Here is a 21,801-nt window from a genome sequence, read left to right on the forward strand (position 1 = left end):
GCGTAGAAGGCTAGACCTCGCTCCAATCTCGCAGTAGATGGCCTCGTGGTCGCTGGCGGAGTAGTCGAGTCCTAGTTTCCACGTGCAGGATCGGTGCAGTGCGCTACTGACAAACGTTAGGCCAACTACGAAGACAACACCAGCTCTGTTAAACGTATTTCTCGATCCCGTGTTTAGCAGGGCGATGTCCAACGTTGCAAGGGCCTCCATAACCACTCTGCCTCTAGCGTTGGTCGAGGCGCTGCCCCATTCCACAGACCAAGCATTGAAGTCGCCCGCAATGACCACGCGGTTGCGGCTCCTGGCGTCAATCGCTAGACATGCCATTCTGGAAAATTCGGTAAGAGGCAAACTGGGGGCCAGGTAGCAGCTATACACCCAGCAGTTGCCGATTCTAGCCCGCACGAAGCCATGAAGCCATGTCGGCGAGCCCTTTGTTGCTGCACCGGAAGCACGGCGGATTCCCGCTACACTGGGCAGCTTTGTGACCGACTGCACCGCACTTGAAGCAACAGTTGCTTCTATCTGCATTGCTCCTACAATTTCTTGCTATATGGCCTAGTGCCAGGCACAGATAGCGCCTCTGGGCAGTTTCGCGCTCCTTGATACGGCAGCTGCACCAACCGATGTTAAGCTTGCCAAGCGCGAGTAGCTTCTCGGCAGGTGAACCTAGTAGGCTAATGACGGCAGTTTGCGTGCCTGCAAACGAGGTACGCAGACTCTTGATGCTGCATAACTCTGGGTCAATACCGGCCTAAGTAGCAATTGCCATCCGAACGTCATCCGCAACAACAAGCTCGTCCAGGTCCCTTATTTCAAATCGACGCTCCTGAACGAGGGTCCGAACTGAGACGTTATCACCTAAAGTTTGACCTAAGCTCTCCTTTAATTTCTCGGCGCTTTCGGTGCTACTCCTTTTTAGCTCCAGCAGAAGATCGCCGTTCCGCGTTTTGCCAACTTTGCTAATGTTAGTGCTAACTTCCTGTAGCTTATTGTCCGTACGCCTGGTCACCATTCGCAGAATTTCGCTGTATGAAAGATTTTCCTGTTGCTTTATTATTATCGCCTCCGGACGAGTGCGTCTTGGCAGGGCTTGGGCTTTGTCTTGCCGGCGCCTGGAACTGGCCACCTGCCACTTTGTTCCAAAGATGCGCCGGCATCTGTAGGGGCCTCGCGTGGGTACGTGGCCTGCACCAAGTTCCTCGATGGTTTGGCCCCAGCTTCAGCGTGGAAGTTAGAGCGCTTGTGTGTGTGTGTGTGTATACTTAGTTGTCCCCAACTGTTTGATATTTTGTATTGTTTGTTCTACCTGCATTTGTAAAATGCATATTTTGAAAATCCTTAAAAATCCAAAGTTGTAGATTTAGCTACGTAGATTACAGTCCCCAAATTTGAAATCGATCGGAAAAAATTTATAACACAAACTTTTCATTTAAAAAGGTGAATAAATATTAAAGCCCCAATAATTCAAGGTCCACCACAAATTTCTAAAATCCCAGTATGCAGTTTTGCTTGTATTCTTTAATAGATTATAAAAATCAAATTTAAAGTTGATTGGTGAAAAACTGAAGATTTTTCAAACAAAATTTGGAGCTCGTTTTCCCCCTTTTGGAGCTCGAATTTTCCTAAATCCCTTCTTAGTTCACACCTACATTATGATAGGATACTTGAGTCCAAATTTCAGCTTCCTGACGCGGTAGATTTTTCATACAAACTATAGAGCTCGATTTCCCCCCTTTGGAGCTCGAATTTTCCAAAATCCCTTCTTATCGCCAGCCTACACTATGAAAGGATACTTGGGTTATTACATTCTCTTAATTTAACAAATTTCATGATTTTGGTACTAATAATCATTTACATTTGATGGTGTGCTGTTCATTGTTTTTATACCCTGCTTTTGCAAAGTATGTAACATGCAGAAGGAAGTATCTCCGACCCCATAAAGTATAGTCTATATTCTGAATCAGTATGTCCGTCCGTCTGGATGAACGCAAGGATCTCAGAAACTATAAAAGCTGGAACAACCAAAGTTGGTATCCAGATTCTCCTAGAAAAGGAGTTTATTTTATTTTTTTGTATTTTCCCCCGCTACAGAATTTTGACAATAGCGTCCACATTTCAAATGCTACCTAAACCAAACTTTGCACACATAATTATCTACTGTTGTTTAAAGTTTTATCCAATTCGGTCAATTATAAGAAAAGTTATTATCGAAACAAATTCTCTCCAGTACAACCCCCCAAACTGCAGCAACAAGTTCGTTCTTCTTCTTCCTCTTTTTGCTTCTGCTATGGGCTTGCACGACTGTAGCGTTCTCTATTGTTTAAATTTGTTTAATTATTTATTAAGAATATACAAAATTAAATATTTATTTGTAGATAAGGGTATTTAAATTCGAAACAAGCGAAAATAATTTGTATAATTCTAAAAGTTATACTTTCCTATTCCAGCCATGTTTGTGCATAGCATTTCAATGTAGAGCATTCTTGCTTTTGTGGTATGTGCTTATAAAAAGCTTAACAATGGTTCCCATGTCGACGTTTAAAGCTTTTGCACTCTATTAACATTTGTGCTTGCAAGTTCTCGCGGCTTCCGCCTTAAATATTGCTAGGCCCTACACTCAGAGCAGATAAAATCAAGCTGTTGCGCAGTTTGATATTGTTTTAACAGCCACCAAGGAATAAATAACAAAATAACAATTGTTTTTTAATAGTTCTAAAATAAGTGAAAAAATAACATAGATTAAAAGTGTGAGTAAAAATAATATGTAAATATGTTTATCCATCAAGCTACACAGCTCATTTGATTAAGTATATGAAAGTTTACAGAGCTTTCTGTTATATTCCATTCGAGTGCTTTGCTGATACTCTTGTTGCTCACTCGGTGGACGCGTGTCTGTATTTATTTTCTCTATTACCCGACGTATCTTGGTATGTATGGATGTTTAATAGAGATATAACATACTCTTTTCATATATGTTTGTGTCTGCATGCATATTTATGTTAAGGTAGATTTAAGTGCGTGTGTTTAAGTGTGTGTGTGTACGTTTACAATCTGCTTTCAACAAATCGCGTAATTATGCAACCTGTTGACCGAGGGCAAACGCCGCTTATCTTAACATGACATACTGAACTACCATACATATGACGCATGTACAGTTGGTACAATAAATATTCAGGTATCCTTAAATAGTTTTAATGCTATATTACTAAGTGTATATTTTTATGTCCCGTAACCAAAGGGTAAAAGGCTATATTAGTTGAGTGGGAGTGGATGTAACCCACAAGGTATAAATATTCTTGGTCAGTATGACAAGGCGATATAGCCATGTCCGACTATACGTGAAAGGTCCAAGAATATATTAGACTACCAAGTCTTGCCCGTCTTGGCTGGGCTCAGCATTTGTGCTTACAATTATACGTTTATTTACTACATACATATATGATATTTCTCTTCCAGACTAGAATTTGGTGTCCCTAGATCTCATAGTTTCTGAGATATAGGCGATTAGAATACATGTTTATGTTCAGTTTTAACAGCATACATTTACATCACGTACCTATGCGTGTATGTATGCAACACAAAGTTGAACCAAAGCAGCAACAACAACAACAGCTGCGGGCAGCGCTGCCGACAGAGCTGCAGTAAGTAGTAGTTTTATTATTAAATGCAAATGCACTTTTTTTATTCAAAAACAAATATTTAAAAACATTTAATAGTCTCTTAAATGCTTGGTAAACTCTGCTTACCGACAATCAAGTCGGACAAATTACCTTCTTCTACGTCTAACCCATTTAGCATTTCAATCAGTTGCGAATCTGTAATCCCTGGCTTCTCGTTAGTTGGAGTGTGTGATGGGAAATCAATTTGAGTCGTTTCGCCTAAAAGTTCGCGTAACTCACGGTCGAGATCATCGTCTTCGACTAGAGCTACATCTGAAACACCATTTGATATGGTGTGTTGTACCTCTTTGTGTTGCTCCATAGTATCACGCACATCAGCGAGAACCTCATCGACGTGGTCATACTTCAAGCCCGATTCTGTGAGGGCTTTTTGCAAAGCTTTTGCTCCGATTTTGTAAGCATCCAGAACAACACCGTTATTACGAGCTTCGTCCACGCTGGATAGCAATTCCTCAATATTGTGCAAGGCAATGCTACGTCGCTCTGTAATTACAAAAATTACATATTAAATATAAAATAGTATAATCAGAGCGACCCACCGTGATTTTTCTCCATCAAATGTCTTTTGCGCAAATATGTTTTAGCCATTTGCCTTTTCTTCTCTTTAACATAAAGTTGCACTTTTTGATCATTTACTCTTATATCCTCTTCGAGTTTTTCCAGCTCTTTTAACAGACTTGATTGGGTCATCTGTAGCCTGTGGACGCCAAGATCTTCCTCGCTAAAACTGATACCCGCATTGACTGTGGCTGCGATGATGTTTTAAGTTAGACAGTTATGTAATATCGGTTATTAATACTAAATACTTACCTGGTATTTTAATAAGATGAATTGATCGCGTCGGATTTTCACATTTGTAATGTAAGCCCACTTTTTTGCGGGCTTGCAGCGTCAGTAGGCACAGTACAAGGGATTCTGTGTGTATATTAAGTAGGCAACAGCTACAGAGATTTTGAAGTGCTTCAAAATTCAATATTTTACCACAATTCTTTTCTAATATGTGAGTTTCAAGCTTATTACATTGGCTCTGCGGAAGATATTGCATATTTTTGTATGTATAATGTCAAATATGCTCAAAGGTAACTTACACCTAATACATCCAAATACACCCATTCCAGATCTTCAACGATATTACTTTGCTTAATCTTACTCCAGCCCCACAGTAGAGGTCGCTTCACAAATTTATTGATGGCCCAGCCTCTCCAGGTATTCTGCGGATCGTACTCATACTCGCTGCGTGCGCGGATTTCTTTCTGCTGCAGCATATCGGTTATTACTGTGCCCAAACATGCAGGCAACTGATCTCCGCGCATAAACTGAATTTGCAGTTCTTGCTGTGTGAATATAGCTTTTCCTGTAAACTCGCAGTATCGCCCAATTAGATTTTTCCAGAACGTCATCTTAGACACGTACTCATTCTCGGCTTCAGCATTTAGATTGCGTGGCCGAAATGTGGAAAATAGTCCCTGCATTTTAACTTTATTTTTCCAACAGTCTGGATACTCAAATCCACTCAAATCTATGTTGGCCTTTATATCCATTTCAATAAATTTTTAAGAAATTTATATAAATTTTTCACTGTATCACGTTTGAATCATATCACATATATTTTTGATTGGTAATGGTTTCGTTCGCAAGGTCCCAATATATTGTAGTTATCCTGAGTTTGGTCTGAAAGAAATAAATTCAATAAAGGTTGGAACGTTAGCTGTCGTTAGCGATTTAAATTTGACAAATATTCATTGGTCGATTTAGCACCATGTAGGTTGTCTATTCAAACTTTTTGCTGGCTCAAATCAATTCAATAATTAACCACTTCATTAGATTGCTTGACTTCGTGTTTGATGTAGTGATCTCTAGATCTTCACCCATTAACTATTCAAAGAAGAATCTTATCATCCCCTATAGAACTTTCGCTTTCTGTTAATGAACCTTAATGTTTTCTTTCATAGCGTTATAAACCATGCCGATGTTTTTGCACAAGCAGTTCAATAATGCTAAGCCCATTAATTTTATAAACTGATGTCATTTCTGTATAAATCGGTTGATATTGAAATTGTGTCTTTTTCTACGATACTATTATTTCCCATTTTGTTGCCAGCATTACCAATAGGGTTGCATAAACCTTCTAGGTTTGACCGATCTATGTCTGTCCGTCCATATGATCTCCTAGATCTCAGAGACTAAAAGAGTTAGAAACACAAAATTTCGTACAAAGATACCTTATGTGTGTACGCTATACGAGTTTGTTTTATTTTTTTGATTTTCGGAAACGCCGTTTATTTAATCACCTATATCTCGGAGAGTATGAGACCTAGGAGCACCAAATTTCAGTCCAAGATGTAAGTATGTAAATATGATGAAAAATGTGTAAATAAAATTCTAAAAATTGTAGCGATTATAAACCACTTAATTTGTAACTAAATAAAATAAAAACAAGAGAGGAATGCTTAAGTCGAGCAGGCTCGACTCTTAAATACCCTGTACCACCCCATAAAAAATGAAATTAAATTAATTTATTTAATCTATTAATTTAATTAATTTAATTTAATTAAATTAATTAACTGAATTATACAAATAAATTATATATTAATTAACTAAATTTAATTAATTAACTAAATTAAATTAATTTAATTAATTAACTAAATTAAATATAAAATATTCCATACATGCATACATACATTTACATCAGAATCGTGTCTATGCGTGTTGGTGTATGTATGTATGTATGTATGTATGTATGTATGTATGCATTGGGCCTGGTTATATGGCTATAACTTTCCTTCTGATCAACCTATCATAATGAATATACGGTATACAGATATATAATCACTAACTGTGTTAGCCAAATTTTAGCTCAAAATTCCAAGAATTACGGGAGTTATAGGAAATCGAGAATAGGTGGGGAGTGGGGGGGTTAATCGGGAAAAATGAACAAACTCGTCCTTTCTCGGTCTTAGGAGAATCTGGATACTAAGTTTGGTTATTCTTGTTCTTGTACTTGCTGAGATCCTTGCGTTCATACAGACGGACATGGCTATATCGTCCTGATCAAGAATATATATACTTTGTGGGGTCTGCCACGCCTCCTTTTGTATGTTACATACATTCGCACAAAACTAGTATAGCCGTTCACCCTTTGGGTACAGGCTATAAAAAGTTGCTTAAAGTTAAAGTTAACAACAACAAAATCAGAAGCAATTATATTTGGCTGATGTATGTGTTCTAACCTGATGACGCGCAGTGTATAAGGCATCTTCGTGCATAATTTGGTGTCTCTAGCTTCTGTATTCTCAGAGATTCAGGTGTTCTGCGGACGGACGGACAGGCGGACAGACAGACAGGGCTAAATCGACTTGCCTTGTCATGTTGATCAAGAATACTTGTATATATACTTTGTGGGGTCTGCCACGCCTCCTTCTGCCTGTTACATTTTTCAGCTCGCGCAATTTCATGTACAGAGCATAATATGTGATTGGTTCCTTAGCTCAAAAACCTATTAAATCACATATATACAGGGGTGTCACAGAAATCTCTTCCTCGCAAATTTCGGCTCACAACCAATTCTCGGTGCCACAGAAATTTCTTTGGGTTTCAAATGTCGTATGTTTTGCCTGGAGATTTGATTAAAAACACTGACAAAGGCATTTACCCACACACAAATAATCATCATCAAAAATATTTTGTATATCCTATGAAAATATTAATTAATTAGCAAATTAATAAACCTATAGTTAAAACACTAACATTAACACATAGCATCCAAAACAACCGCACAATAGAGATGGCCACTTGGCCCAAATAGAAATTTACATTTATCAAACATCACATTTTGCGGAGTTAAGTCTTATTTAGTGAGTGAAACGAAAGTTAATAATAATATATATATTTGACGCCATTCCTCTTTCAAAAAGGTTCCAAATAACTATGTATTAATTAAACAAGCTTGGCGCATCTTGTGTGTCGCCGAGTGGGTCGAATTTGTTAGCGAAAATCAACTGTTATACTAACACAGATCTCACCTCTTTTGCTTTCAGTCTATAAAAAATTTTAGGTATACTACAAAACCGATAAACAACCATTGTGCGTTATGAATTTTCAACCACTTTTGCATTTGCGTCGTCACGCGACTACCCTGAAGCTGAAACCCGTGCATACATTGCGTACGTTGGTAAGGAGTGTGGCGTCGAAGCCACAGTTAACACAGGTAAGGAAATCGTGGTGAGTTAAGTTTGCATGAGGAGCGCACGGGTATGAGCAGGTTTGAGATGGGCGGGGCTTATGTGAATATAAGCGACCCGAAGCGAATCAAACTGAATAGTGAAGCAAAATCCAAAGCCAAGCCCAGCGCCCTATACTGTAATGTTGCAGCACAAAGAAAATGGTGCAGTCATGGTGGGCAATAAGTCGTGAATAAAATAAAAACGGTGGTTGCCAAAGCAGACACTGAAAACATTAAAAACAAGTAAAAAAGCTAAAGTCGGGTGTCCCGACTTTGAAATACTCTGTACATATGTTTACAATAATTATAGAAAATAAAAAAATTAGAAAAATAAAAAAAAAAAAAATTGTTCGATTTTACCTCTTTTGGTATTCAAACTCACGTAAAGGGTGTATAATTGCACATATACAAAGCAATTGCGTCTGAGTGTATGTATGTATATGCTCGTATATTCGTGTCTGAGTAAACATGTTAGCAGTCAACCAAACAGCAACACCAACAACAGCCGCGGGCAGTGCTTGAGCAGCGCTGCAGCAGCAAATATATTTATGGCTATAACATTTACAAAATTTTAGTTCGAAATTCCAAGAATTACGGGAGTTAGAGAAAATCGCGATTTGCGGTGGCGAGGGGGGAGGGAGGGAAACTCCAAAATATACATTTTCTGCGTATTTACATAAGGCATCTGGGACTATAGTCTCCGAGATATAGGCGATTATACGAATGGAAAAACGGGAAAATCCCCATAGGGGGAAGTGAAGGGGAAAATCAGAAACATAAAAGAAACTCGTATAGCGTACATACATAAGGCATCTTTGTGCAAAATTTGGTGTCTCTAGCTCTTATAGTCTCTGAGATCCAGGTGTTCATAGGGACGGACAGACAGGGCTAGATCGACTCGTCTTGTCACGCTGATCAAGAATATATATACTTTGTGGGGTCTGCCACGCCTCCTTCTGTGTGTTACATACATGCGCACAAAACTAGTATAGCCTTTCACCCTTTGGGTACAGGCTATAACAAACTCGTCCTTTCTCCGGCTCAGGAGAATCTGGATACCAAGTTTGGTTATTCTAGTTCTTATACTTTTGAGATCCTTGCGTTCATACAGACGGAGAGACGGACATGGCTATATCGTCCTGTTCAAGAATATATATACTTTGTGGGGTCTGCCACGCCTCCTTCTGTGTGTGCCATGTACACTCGCACAAAACTAATATACCCTTACCCATAAGCCCATAAGGCAGGTAAAGTTTATTTTTTTTTATTCTGATACACCCCCTCCATTCCCCCGCAATTCGTGCTTTTTATACCCTGTACCCGTAGGGTAAAAAGGGTATATTATGTTTGTGCAAAGTATGTAACATGCAGAAGGAAGCATCTCCGACCCCATAAAGTATATATATTCTGAATCAGCGTGACGAGAGAAATCGATCTAGACATGTTCGTCCGTCCGTCCGTCTGTCCGTCCGTCTGGATGAACGCAAGGATCTCAGAAACTATAAAAGCTAGAATAACCAAAGTTGGCATCCAGATTGTCCTAGGTCCGAGAAAGGACGAGTTTATTTTATTTTTTCGAATTTTCTCTCCCTTACCCCGCTACCGAATTTCGTCAATAGCGTTTTAAATGCTACCTAAACCAAACTTTGCACACATAATTTATATATAATTGTCTACTGTTCTTCAAAATTTTATTCAGATCGGTCAATTCTAAGAAAAGTTATTAGCAAAACAAATTCTCTCCAGTGCAACCCCCCAAACTGCTGCAACAAGTTCGCTCTTCTTCTTCCTCTTTTTGCTGCTGCTAGGGCGCATATAACTCAGTGACGGAAGTTTACCTGGGTACAGGGTATAACACTGTCGGGCTTGCTCGACTGTAGCGTTCTCTCTTGTTTTTATAAATTCCGTAATTCTTGGAATTTTGAAATAAATTTTGGTAGGTACATCCAGTTAGTACTAATGTGTCCGTGTGCCAAGTTTTATCATAATACAACGGGCAACGCTGCCCGCAGCTGTTGTTGTTGTTGCTGCTTTGGTTCAACTTTGTGCTGCATATATACACGCATATAAACACGCATAGGCACGTGATGTAAATGTATGCTGTTAAAACTGAACATACACATATCTTCTAATTTAATTTAATTGTTTTGTAATTTTCCCTTTTTGTGGAGAGTACAGGATATTTTACTGTCGGGCTTGCTTAACTGTAGCGTTCTCTCTTCTTTTTTTTTTCTTCTATAACTCCCGTAATTCTTGGAATTTTTAACTGAAACATCCAGTCAGTGATTATATATCTGTATACAAATGTTCATTATGATAGGTTGATTAGAAAGAAAGTTATAGCCATATAACCAGGCCCAAGCTGTGTCCGCAGCTGTATTTGTTGCTGCTTTGACATAATTATGTAATGCACACATACATATGTATATACAAGTACACAAACACGCATAGACACGATTCTGATGTAAATGTATGTATGGAATATTTTATATTTAATTTAATTAATTAATTACAATTTTTAAATACTTTTTTTTGTACCCTGTACCACAGGGTATTTAGGAGTTGAGCCTGCTCCACTTTAGCATTCCTTTCTTGTTATACCCTGTACCCGAAGGGTAAAAAGGGTATATTAGGTTTGTGCAAAGTATGTAACATACAGAAGGAAGCATCTCCGACCCCATAAAGTATATATATTCTTGATCAGCATGACGAGAGAAATCGATCTAGACATGTCCGTCCGTCTGTCCGTCTGTCTGGATGAACGCAAGAATCCCAGAAACTATAAAAGCTGGAATAACCAAAGTTGGCATCCAGATTCTCCTAGGTCTGAGTAAGGACGAGTTTATTTTATTTTTTGGAATTTTCCCCCCCTTCCCCCGCTACAGAATTTCGTCAATAGCGTCCACATTTCAAATGCTACCTAAACCAAACTTTGCACAAATAATTTATAAATAAATATCTACTGCTGTTTTTTCAATTCTGTCGATTCTAAGAAAAGTTATTAGCGAAACAAATTCTCGCCAGTGCAAACCCCCCAAACTGCAGCAACAAGTTCGCTCTTCTTCTTCCTCTTTTTGCTGCTGCTTTGGGCGCATATAACTCAGTGACGGAAGTTTACCTGTGTACAGGGTATTACACTGTCGGGCTTGCTCGACTGTAGCGTTCTCTCTTGTTTTTCTATTAGCACTTAGATTTCGAAGATTATAAAAGAGCTAGAGAAATCAAATAGATATTCTACGCATACGACTTTGAAATACTCTGTATGTATATATGTGTAGAATAATTAAGCGTGTTTGTGCCTGTGTATGTCGCGTGTGCTTGTGCAAAGCAGCAACAAACACAGCGGGGCAGCGCTTGGGCAAAGAATACATTTATGGTTATAATTTCCTTTTAAATCGGCCTATCTTGATAAAGCTTGGTACACGGAGCGTACGGGAGTTATGGAAAATCAGTAATTGCAATGCAGAGGGGGGAATGGAGGGAAATTCCAAAAAAAAAACATTTGCCGCGTATTCACATAGTGCATCTTGGATTAAAATTTTGTTATCCTAGGTCTTATAACCTCCGAGATACAGGTGATTATACGAACGGAAAATCAGAATAGGGGCGAAAATCTACAATTTTGTGTCTCTAGCTCTTATAGTCTCTGAGGTGTTCATACGCACAGGCAGACATGGCTAAATCGACTTATCTGCTGATCAAGAATATATATATATATTGTGGGGTCTGCCACGCCTCCGTCTGCCTGTTACATTTTTCACCTCCCGCAAACCTAATATACTCTTGTACAAGAGTTGCTAATAATCTTATAAAAAAAAAAAGAGGGAGACCAGGGCGACTGGTGGCGTCACAGGGACCCAGGTGTTTGGCCTACAGGCTGTGAATTAGAAGATAGCGAAAGCTGTAATTGTATATAAAAAGACCCGAAATATCAAATACACACTTACGTGACATCCTAATGGTACAGAGATCAGATGCGCTTCTCAAGCATTTGCGTTGTACGTTTTCAACATTTAATTGTTGTTTTCTTGCAAATGGTATATTCTTGATAAAATGTTATATCTTTCATTAGGTTAATTTCACAACTTAGTATAGGGCAGTAAAGTACATCGTAAATATAAATGTAAAGCGAAAAGCTCAACAATAAATATCCCGTTCCTTTACAGATAACAGACAATGTACAGAGGGGCAATTATTCTACACTAAATGAAAAAGATGTGGCTTATTTCGAACAACTTCTGGGAAAGAGCCAGGTTCTTACCGATGACTTAGAAGGCTACAACACCTGTTTTCTAAAGCGCATATATGGTGAGTCATCAGTTAAGCATGGGTTTCAGTCTGCATAATCCAATCATTGTATAAATTTCAGGAAACAGCAAGCTAGTGCTGAAACCCGGTAGTACTGCTGAAGTTTCTGCGATTTTACGACACTGCAATGAACGCAAGCTGGCAGTCTGCCCGCAAGGAGGCAATACTGGTCTCGTGGGTGGGTCGGTGCCTATTTGTGATGAGATCGTACTTTCGATGCAGCGCCTTAACAAGGTGATCTCAGTGGATGAAGTGACTGGCATTGCCGTGGTGGAGGCGGGGTGTATACTAGAGAACTTTGATCAGCGGGCCCGTGAAGTAGGACTCACAGTTCCAATAGATCTGGGCGCCAAGGCGAGCTGTCACATTGGTGGCAATGTTTCCACCAACGCTGGTGGAGTGCGTGTTGTGCGCTACGGTAACTTGCACGGCTCGGTGCTAGGCGTAGAAGCAGTTTTGGCCAACGGGCAAGTGTTGGACCTCATGTCTGATTTTAAGAAGGATAACACCGGTTACCATATGAAGCATTTGTTTATTGGATCAGAAGGCACGTTGGGCGTTGTAACGAAGCTGGCAATGCTCTGTCCACATACCTCCAAAGCTGTCAATGTAGCTTTTTTGGGACTGAACTCTTTTGAAGACGTGCTAAAAACGTTCGTTAGTGCCAAGCGAAATCTCGGGGAGATTCTTAGCTCTTGCGAGCTGATTGATGAACGGGCTCTAAACACGGCTCTGGACCAGTTCAAGTTTCTCAAGTAATCAAATATTTACGATATTTCAATGTAGGAGAATAATTCTATGTGATTCCCCAACATATAGCTCCCCCATCTCAGGCTACCCGTTTTATATGCTTATTGAGACCTTAGGCAGCAACAGCATGCACGATGAGGAAAAGATGAACGAATTTATTCAAGAGGGCATGAGTAAAGGAGAAATACAAGATGGGACCATTACTGCAGAGCCGGGTAAGGTGCAGGAACTATGGAAAATAAGAGAGATGGTGCCTTTAGGCTTGATAGAGAAAAGCTTCTGCTTCAAGTATGATATCTCGCTTCCGCTACGTGACTTTTATAACATCGTCAACGTAATGCGCGAGCGCTGCGGCCCCCTGGCAACTGTTGTGTGCGGTTATGGACATTTGGGCGATTCCAATTTGCATTTAAATATTTCGTGTGAGAAGTTTAACGACAAAATCTACAAGTGTGTCGAGCCCTTTGTATACGAATATACAGCAAAGCTAAAAGGCAGCATCAGTGCGGAGCATGGCATCGGTTTTCTTAAGAAGGACTATTTAAAGTACTCAAAAAATGCAGTGGCCATAAGCTGGATGCGTGATATGAAGAATATGTTTGATCCTAATGGAATCTTAAACCCCTACAAGATGCTTAACTAAGTGACTAAGTATAGTTCTATATATCTTTATATCAAAAACAAAATGAAAAAAGCGTCTGTATCCATCTGCTGCCCAAAATTTTCAACCAACTTAGTTGATTTTTTTTTATTCTATAGATAATTATGGCATAAACGTAAAAGGCCAAAAATCAATTCAGTCAAAACCGTTGTTTAAAAAGCAAGAGATATTAAATAAAGTAACTTTCATGCTTGTGTATGAGCCAGACAGAATGTACGTACATCATTTTCTGTTTTTAATACATGGAACAAATCGTTTCTTTGATATTGTTAAAAGCAATTACAAATGGGTGCATTTTTGAATGAAAAGGGAGGAGTGGGGCTCTTTGGGTTTGGCATGCCAATCGCACAAACAGCCGTTAGCAAGTAAATAACGAAATAGCCACAATGCCGTATCCCTAACCAACGTTTTCTGTTGTTTGTGAGTAGGATAGCAGTGCAATTAAAGCTATGGTAAAACAGGTTATTGTTCCTTCAATTCAACAAATATTATGTACGAAAAGAAACTTTATGCATGGCGAGAACAAAATATGTACATATGGATTAGTAGAATAATTATGCGTGTCTATGTGTGTTTGTTTGTGTCTATGTATGTACCGTGTGGCTGTATAAAGCATAAAGAACAACAGCTGCAGGCACTGCTTGGGAACGATGATATACACAGAAAATTTATATTTTGGAATTTCTCTCACTCCCCCTCTCCACCGAAATCACGGCTTTTCTATTACTCACGTATTTATTGCAATTTTTCATTGAAATTTGAAAAATCTATCCAGTTTATGTGCCCATATGCCAAGTTTCATCATGATAGGCCGATTTAACAGGAAGTTGCAGCCATATGTACATTTACATTAAGTGTTTCAAGTACTACCGTGCTAAAATGTTTGGTCTCAAATTTGTGGATGATAGCCCAAGATACAATGTATCAACTATCAACCCTCTTTCTATGTACTCCCGAAGATCCCTACCACCCGACACTGCAAATTCTGTTCGAGCTCAACACGTGTTATATTAAGACCTTCCATTATTTTAACAGGGGAAACGCAATTTCCGTAAATGCGATTATCCTTTAATGAATTATATGATGTCAGTCTTGAATTTATGCATAAATTTGGACGATGCCACAATAGGGATTATACCGAACATTGTACGGAACTTTTGATGTTTGTGTTCCATGGCTGTCTTGTATCCCTTCCCGTGGTCCCCTATGGTTTACGCGGTACTTAACTAAGCCAAGCAAGTGGAGAAATAATAATAAAACAAACTTGCACAGCGTACACACGTAAGGGATCTTAGTGCAAAATTTAGTGTCTCTTATAATCTCTGAGATCCAGGTGTTCATACGCAGACAGGCATGGCTAGATCGACTCGTCTGCTGATCAAGAATATATATACTTTGTGGAGTCTACAACGTCTCCTTCTGTCTGTTACATTTTTCAGCTCGCGCAAACCTAAAAAATGAAATGAACCTGAAAAAATTTAAAAAATCTGGATCAAATGTAGTTTTTTTCTCGTTACTCTGTCGCTAGGTCCAAACCAATTTAGTAAACACTGAACGCTATAAAGACTATCTAAATCGTTTCCGACTAAACTTTCGTTATGATCCCCGTCGTTTTTATGATTTCGTTAACTCTAAGCACAAAACACACTCCTTACCACTTTCCGTGTTTTGAAATAACCGAAAAGCGGATTCTGCTGGTGACATTTCCAATCTTTATACGACAATTTTCCAAGTATTTACAGCTTTTCTTTCGAGCAAGCCTAACAGTGAAATACACTGTGCCAACTCCCAAACAATATTTAACAAAAAAGGAATGCTAAAGTCGAGGGGGCTCAACTCTTAAATACCCTGTACCACCAAAAAAAATGTATTTAAAAATTGTTAATTAATTTAATTAAATATAAAATATTCAACACATGCATATATACATAAGTGTTTGTGTATAATTTCAACAGCACACATTTACATCAGAATACTTGTAGTGTCTATGCGTGTTTGTGTACTTGTCCATATGTATGTATGCAGCACAAAGTTGAACCCAAGAAGCCACAACAACAACAGCTGCGAGCAGAGCTTCGGCAGAGACTATATTTATGGCTATAACTTCCTTCAACATTGAGCTATCATTATGAAACGCATACGGACACATAATCACTAACTGGATGTAACTACCAAATTTGGTTTCGAAATTCCAAGCATTACATACATACATACATATGTAGATACATATGTACATAGATGTGCACATATGTATCTATGGACATTCACACATTAGTGTCTCACATTTTGATTTGGCTATTTCAATCGTTTGCACGCAACTACACGAACAGCTGTTTGCATATATGTGTGTGTGTGTTGCTACTTAGTTGTCCCCAACTGTTTGATATTTTGTATTGTTTGTTCTCCCTGCTTTTGTAAAATGCATATTTTGAAAATCCTTGAATGCAAAGTTGTAGATTTAGTTACGTAGATTACATTGTCCAAATTTTAAATCGATCGGACTAAATTTAAAACACAAACTTTTCATTTGAAATAGTGAATAAATATTAAAACCCCAATAATTCAAGCTCCAACACAAATTTCGAAAATCCGAGTATGCAGTTTTGTTTGTATTCTTTAATTGATTTTAGAAACTAAGTTTTAAGTCGATCGGTTGAAAAATGCGGATTTTTCAAACAAACTTTGGAGCTACTTTTCCCCCCTTTGGAGTTTGAATTTTCCAAAATCCCTTCTTAGTGCTCATCTACACCATGATAGGATACTTGAGCCCAAATTTCAGCTTTCTAGCTCTTACCGTTTGGGCTGTGGGCTGTTGACGCGGATTCCCTTGGTGCCCCAAGAAAACCCCAATAATTCAAGCTCCAACAAAAAATTTAAAAAACCGAATATGCAGTTTTGTTTGTATTCTTTAATTGATTTTAGAAACTAAATTTTAAGTCGATCGGTTGAAAAATGCGGATTTTTCAAACAAACTTTGGAGCTACTTTTCCCCCCTTTGGAGCTCGAATTTTCCAAAATCCCCTTCTTAGTGCTCATCTACACCATGATAGGATACTTGAGCCCAAATCCTAGCATCCTAGCTTTTACCGTGTGGGCTGTGGGCTGTTGACGCGGTTTGCTTTTGTGCCCCAACATTTTTTTTACAGGAAAACTCCCATATTTTAGGCCCCAAAATAATATCAACCAAGTATACAGTTTTTCTTGGAATTGTTCTGAGAGTATACAAACTAAGTTTAAAGGTAATCAGATGAAAACTGTAGATTTTTCATACAAACGTACATAAGTCCCATGTTTCTCTGCCCACAATGCACCAGTACATTGTAATATTGATAATATGGCACTGCGCAGCACTTGAAGTTCCTGACCACTTTCTTGACACTTACATAGTTGCACTAGCTAAGCAGGTCTGGAGCAGCGGTGGGCACGTAGTTGCTCTTTGGGCCCACAGGCCTCTTTCCGTTATGTTTTGGTAAGTGGCGCTATCCAGATGCACAAGCAAATGACCAATCGCGAGTGAATTACAAAAACAGAATATATGCAGTTGTCGCCAGCGAGTCGCACAAGCAGACTGATGCAAAAACAAACTATACAGAGTGTCGTTCGTCGATTTTCAGTAGAATTTGCTCAGAATCTTAGCGGTAGCTTTTGTTGTACAGCTCCCGATTTAAAATCTCGTGCCGAACGCTGGTGTAGACTCTAGAGGGTAAGATGTTGCTAAACCAACATTTTAGCGTATTCAATAAAAGAGCCAATCTATGTACATACATATGTATGTTTTCAGTTCGAAACAAACACAAGTTTAATTTTACAGTGGATTTGTATTAAAGGCTTATGTACAGTAAAACAGTGCAAATCCTCTTCTTAATCCACCGATGTCCTACGGATAGTCCCATCTAAAATCGAGGAAAGGATTCTGAGAGCCCCCATAAACTTTTTCCGACGGCCATACATCTGCGTTAACTCGCGTTTAATTTCGCTGCCCTGTAGGTGGTCTTGCATTAATACATAAACTGGTAGGTCAAAACGAACAGAACAGAGCAATGGATACTTAACTTAAAAAGCGTTTATGATAAATGCACATATGTATGTATGTATGTACATACATTTGTATTCATATACATATGTATGTATATCTGACCTATTGAGTATGGATGCAAGCATTTATCTAAATAGTTGTATTTGTTATTATAACCTAAGTTATTTTATTCATTGCATGTAAGAATCTTCGAATGATAACACTTACCCGTTGCATAAATTGAATATTTATAGTCATTGATGGTCACCTCTGATGCGTCGTGGTTACCTCATTTTCTTTGTTTACTTATTAAATACTTATGACACCTAGAGATGCCACCTTGGCGATAACGGAATGGTATCGGTATTTCTAATATATTTTAAAGTCAGCTTAAGCACACATACGTTAAAAAAATAAATGTTTATGATTGTCTTTTTAATTCCAAAATAACACCCTGCTTAATTCTGTATTTTTTGTTTGCATATTCCAATACCTACCAAAATATGTACATCTGAACTAGGGATGAATATCGACAAGAAAATGCCGATATTTATATCGGACAAAATATCATATCGAAAATGTCAAATATCGGCGATTTCGCATGAATATATAAATATCGATATTCAACAGCTAAATTTTTTTAAATGATGAAATAAAAGATATTTTTAATAAATATGTTGTTTTAGCAACAAATGTTAGGTGTTTATAGTAAAAACAAATGTATATATGTATATAAATGAAGGCAAAAGTTTAACAAATTAATTATTTGATTAAATTACAAAAATAATAAGGAACATAAAATATTTGTAATGAAAAAATTTCAGTAGAGATCAAATTCAAACTAGTATAGCCTTTTACCTTTTGGTCCCAGGCTATAAGAAGGAACTATTTTCACTTCGGTGCAGTCAAATTTAATAAATTTTGAAACACAAATATCCCGCATATCCATTTATGCATTTTAGGTTAAAAGGTGAAATTAAAATTTCCAATCACTTTTCGGCAAGCTGCCAAGGAAAAGTGCTTGTGATAGCTTTTCGGGGCTTAAGCGGTTTCGGATCGGGGTTACACGGTACGGAAGTGACGACAATAGGCAAAAACTCACAGGCCAGTTTGAAAAGGCTTGGATATGTATCCTTATCATAATTCCATATTTTTAAGGAATTACATTTATGGTCCGCCAATGGTGAAGCGAGATAATGCGGCACTTCGTCCCTACCATTCATGCTTGGAGTTTGTTGTTTCTGTAGCGTAGTTAACATTTTCCAAAAAGTTCCTGGATCACCCCCAACAACGTCTTCATATGATTCAGCATCCAAAAGGTCAATGTTACTGGTATTATCCAAGAATCCCGTACTTGGCAGCTTTTTTTTATAGCTGCAGCTACGACAAGCTTGTTTTTAAAAAAATACTTTTTGAAGCGCGGATCCAAAATTGTAGCCGTTGTCAATATTGAGACCTGAAATTCAGACATTATACTTTTAAACATTTTCTTATTTCATTTCGAAATCAGATTTATAAGAAAGTCGAAGCCGAGTGTTTTTTAAGAAGTTTTTATTTACCTGCTCCATTTGTCCAAATCGCTTTTGGATTTCCAACAGTATAGTCCGACGACATTGCTGTGCTATTTGGTCTGCTAAAATTAAGTTATCAATGTCGTCCTGCATTTTATTGATTATCGGGATTACTAAACTGGCAGTACAGTAGTTCTGACCGACTTTTCGGGTCCCTGTGGCGGATTCCAGTGGGCGTAGCAAGAGCAAAACGTTTTTCTGCTGTTGTCAACTCAATAGCGTTGAGCATTTGTAATTATTGGCTTGACAGATTCAATACTCAATGCACATTTTGCTACAAGGTTGAGCGTGTGTGCTACGCAGGGCAAGTGCATTTGCTTCCCGAAAAGGTCACCCACAGCTTTTGTCATGTTTGTTACGTTGTCTATCACCACAGCCGTAATATTATGGAGCTGAATGCCCCACCCTACGCAGTACCGCAGGAAAACCTTTTCCAATTGTAGGCTGCACATTCAAGCCCTCCCCAATCGTTTCGCCTTTGTGATTCGTTTTCACATGTGCGTTTAGGTTGGTTGTGTTACCAGCCGTTTTCACTATTTTTTGCATAAGGTGCACCGAGCAGATACCGAATCAATTTTTGTGAAAAATTGCCAAAATTGCTTTTGGGTGATTCTGTAAGAAACAAAAAAAAAAAGTATCACTAAATATTTAAGTATATACATAAAGGTTTAAAATGTACATACTTTGGCATAATTTGAAGTGCGCAATCAAAAAAGCTTTACGAAGTACATACATAAAAAGCGGGGAAAATAATGTCAGAGATGAGAAGATATATCGTAATAAAAATCGATGCATTCGATATATACCACCGCATTGAATATCATATCGGATTTTACTTAAATTTTCCATCATCAAATCGATATTATATCGATATTGCCATATCGATGCCCATCCCTAATCTGAACTGTAGAAATGGAAAACCATCGATGTTTACCAACATTGATGTTTCGATGATTTAACGGACGAGCATCGATTTATCGATTCATCGCACTTCTATTAACGAATTTTTAAAAAGGTTCTATTGATGTTTAAACATAGGGGACTTCATTTTGATTTGGCATATTATTTAAAAAGCTAAGGTTTTTTGTTAAATTGAAAAGGTTTCAAAACAAACAATATTTTTACAAATTCAAGGAATATAACAAAAACAAAAGAAAATATAACATACACAAATAAAAATTCAGCAGTTAACAAGTAGTAAAGAACATCAAACACCGGCAATAAAACATCGATGTCTAAAAAATATCATAACATCGATGCATCGATGTTTTTTTGAACGCGATACATCGACGATCATCGAAGTTTATACAAAAACATCGAAAGCGTAACATATCTATTTATATATACAATTCAAAAGAAAACGGAATTTAGTGGAAAAAGCAATAGTCTAATTTAAACATAAAATTACATCATTACCAAAAAGTATAAAATAATAAATGTAAATAATGCTAAGGTATTAATTAATTAATTAAAACATTTTCAGATTTTGATTATGAAATGAAATGGATAAATTGTTTCATTGCAGAATAGCTCAAAGCAATACTTAATAATTAGCTACATAATATCAATAATAATTACATGAATAAATATTCATTGTTTATTGTATTACTAGTGTTTTGTTATGAATGTTTTGTCTGAAACATCGATATTTTTTTTTACTTTTTTTTTCAACCCTACAAAGTATCGTCCAGTACTACTGCGCATGCACAGACGTATGGATACAGGGCTGCCAATTTCCTTTTTTCTCGGTCAAATCTGGCTGTTTTGTAAGGCCTATTGCGGCAAAAAATTTGGAATTGCGGGAATTCTGGATTTGTTAGATATGTGAAAGCTTTTTTCCCGCTTTTTATAGCCTGTACCCAAAGGGTGAAAGGCTATACTAGTTTTGTGCGCATGTATGTAACACACAGAAGGAGGCGTGGTAGACCCCACAAAGTCTATATATTATTGATCAGGATGACAAGACAAGTCGATATAGCCATGTCCGTCTGTCTGTATAAGCGCAAGGATCTCAGAAGGTACAAGAGCTAGAATAACCAAACTTGGTATCGAGGTTCCCCTAAGTCCTAGGCAGGTCAAGTTTGTTATTTTTATTTTGATACACCCCCACTCCCCCGCAATTCGTGTTTTTTTTTATAACTTCCGTAATGCTTGGAATTTTGGTAGTTACGTACACACATAACGCATCTTTGTGCAATGTTTGGTGTCTCTACCTCTTATAGTCTCTGAGATCCAGGTGTTCATACGGACAGACAGACAGGGCTAGAACGACTCGGCTCGTCATGCTGATCAAGAATATATATACTTTGTGGGGTCCGCCACGCCTCCTTCTGCCTGTTACATACATTCGCACTAAACTGTATATATTTTCACCCTTTGGTATAGGCACTAACCATACAACATGTTGTATGGTTAGTGGTTCGGCTTTAGGCGAGTACGACGATCAGATATTATATGTTTAGCTTTGCTGAAAGCTCTCTCTGCTTCACATGAAGTTGCCGGAACGCATAAATATTTTTGTGCTGTGCTTTTAAACGCCATCATGCCTTCTGTTTTCATCTAAAAATATGATTTATAATTAATATTGTTAT

General features: G+C 38.0%; 3 protein-coding genes across 3 annotated transcripts; 1 reads left to right on the top strand and 2 right to left on the bottom strand.

The window, feature by feature from the left end:
* Positions 1 to 2,823: 2,823 nt before the first annotated feature.
* Positions 2,824 to 13,844, top strand: LOC115630022 (D-2-hydroxyglutarate dehydrogenase, mitochondrial). The gene is made up of 5 exons (XM_030526659.1): positions 2,824 to 2,930; positions 7,721 to 7,890; positions 12,072 to 12,213; positions 12,275 to 12,968; positions 13,033 to 13,844. Exons 2-5 carry the CDS (start codon positions 7,774 to 7,776, stop codon positions 13,604 to 13,606), a joined length of 1,527 nt encoding a protein of 508 aa, XP_030382519.1. The 5' UTR covers positions 2,824 to 2,930; positions 7,721 to 7,773; the 3' UTR covers positions 13,607 to 13,844.
* On the bottom strand, positions 3,661 to 17,978 carry LOC115630024 (charged multivesicular body protein 7). Its single transcript, XM_030526660.1, has 5 exons — positions 17,868 to 17,978; positions 4,772 to 5,354; positions 4,494 to 4,710; positions 4,223 to 4,432; positions 3,661 to 4,166 (listed from the first exon to the last, which is right to left on the bottom strand). Exons 2-5 carry the CDS (start codon positions 5,222 to 5,224, stop codon positions 3,724 to 3,726), a joined length of 1,323 nt encoding a protein of 440 aa, XP_030382520.1. The 5' UTR covers positions 5,225 to 5,354; positions 17,868 to 17,978; the 3' UTR covers positions 3,661 to 3,723.
* Positions 17,979 to 18,891: 913 nt separating this feature from the next.
* LOC115630019 lies at positions 18,892 to 19,460 on the bottom strand. The gene is made up of 2 exons (XM_030526655.1): positions 19,199 to 19,460; positions 18,892 to 19,095 (listed from the first exon to the last, which is right to left on the bottom strand). Exons 1-2 carry the CDS (start codon positions 19,301 to 19,303, stop codon positions 18,892 to 18,894), a joined length of 309 nt encoding a protein of 102 aa, XP_030382515.1. The 5' UTR covers positions 19,304 to 19,460.
* Between the last annotated feature and the right edge of the window lie 2,341 nt (positions 19,461 to 21,801).

The sequence above is a fragment of the Scaptodrosophila lebanonensis genome, unplaced genomic scaffold (assembly GCF_003285725.1).
Source record: "Scaptodrosophila lebanonensis strain 11010-0011.00,11010-0021.00 unplaced genomic scaffold, SlebRS2 tig00000224-arrow-arrow-pilon, whole genome shotgun sequence".
Classification (NCBI taxonomy): domain Eukaryota; kingdom Metazoa; phylum Arthropoda; class Insecta; order Diptera; family Drosophilidae; genus Scaptodrosophila; species Scaptodrosophila lebanonensis.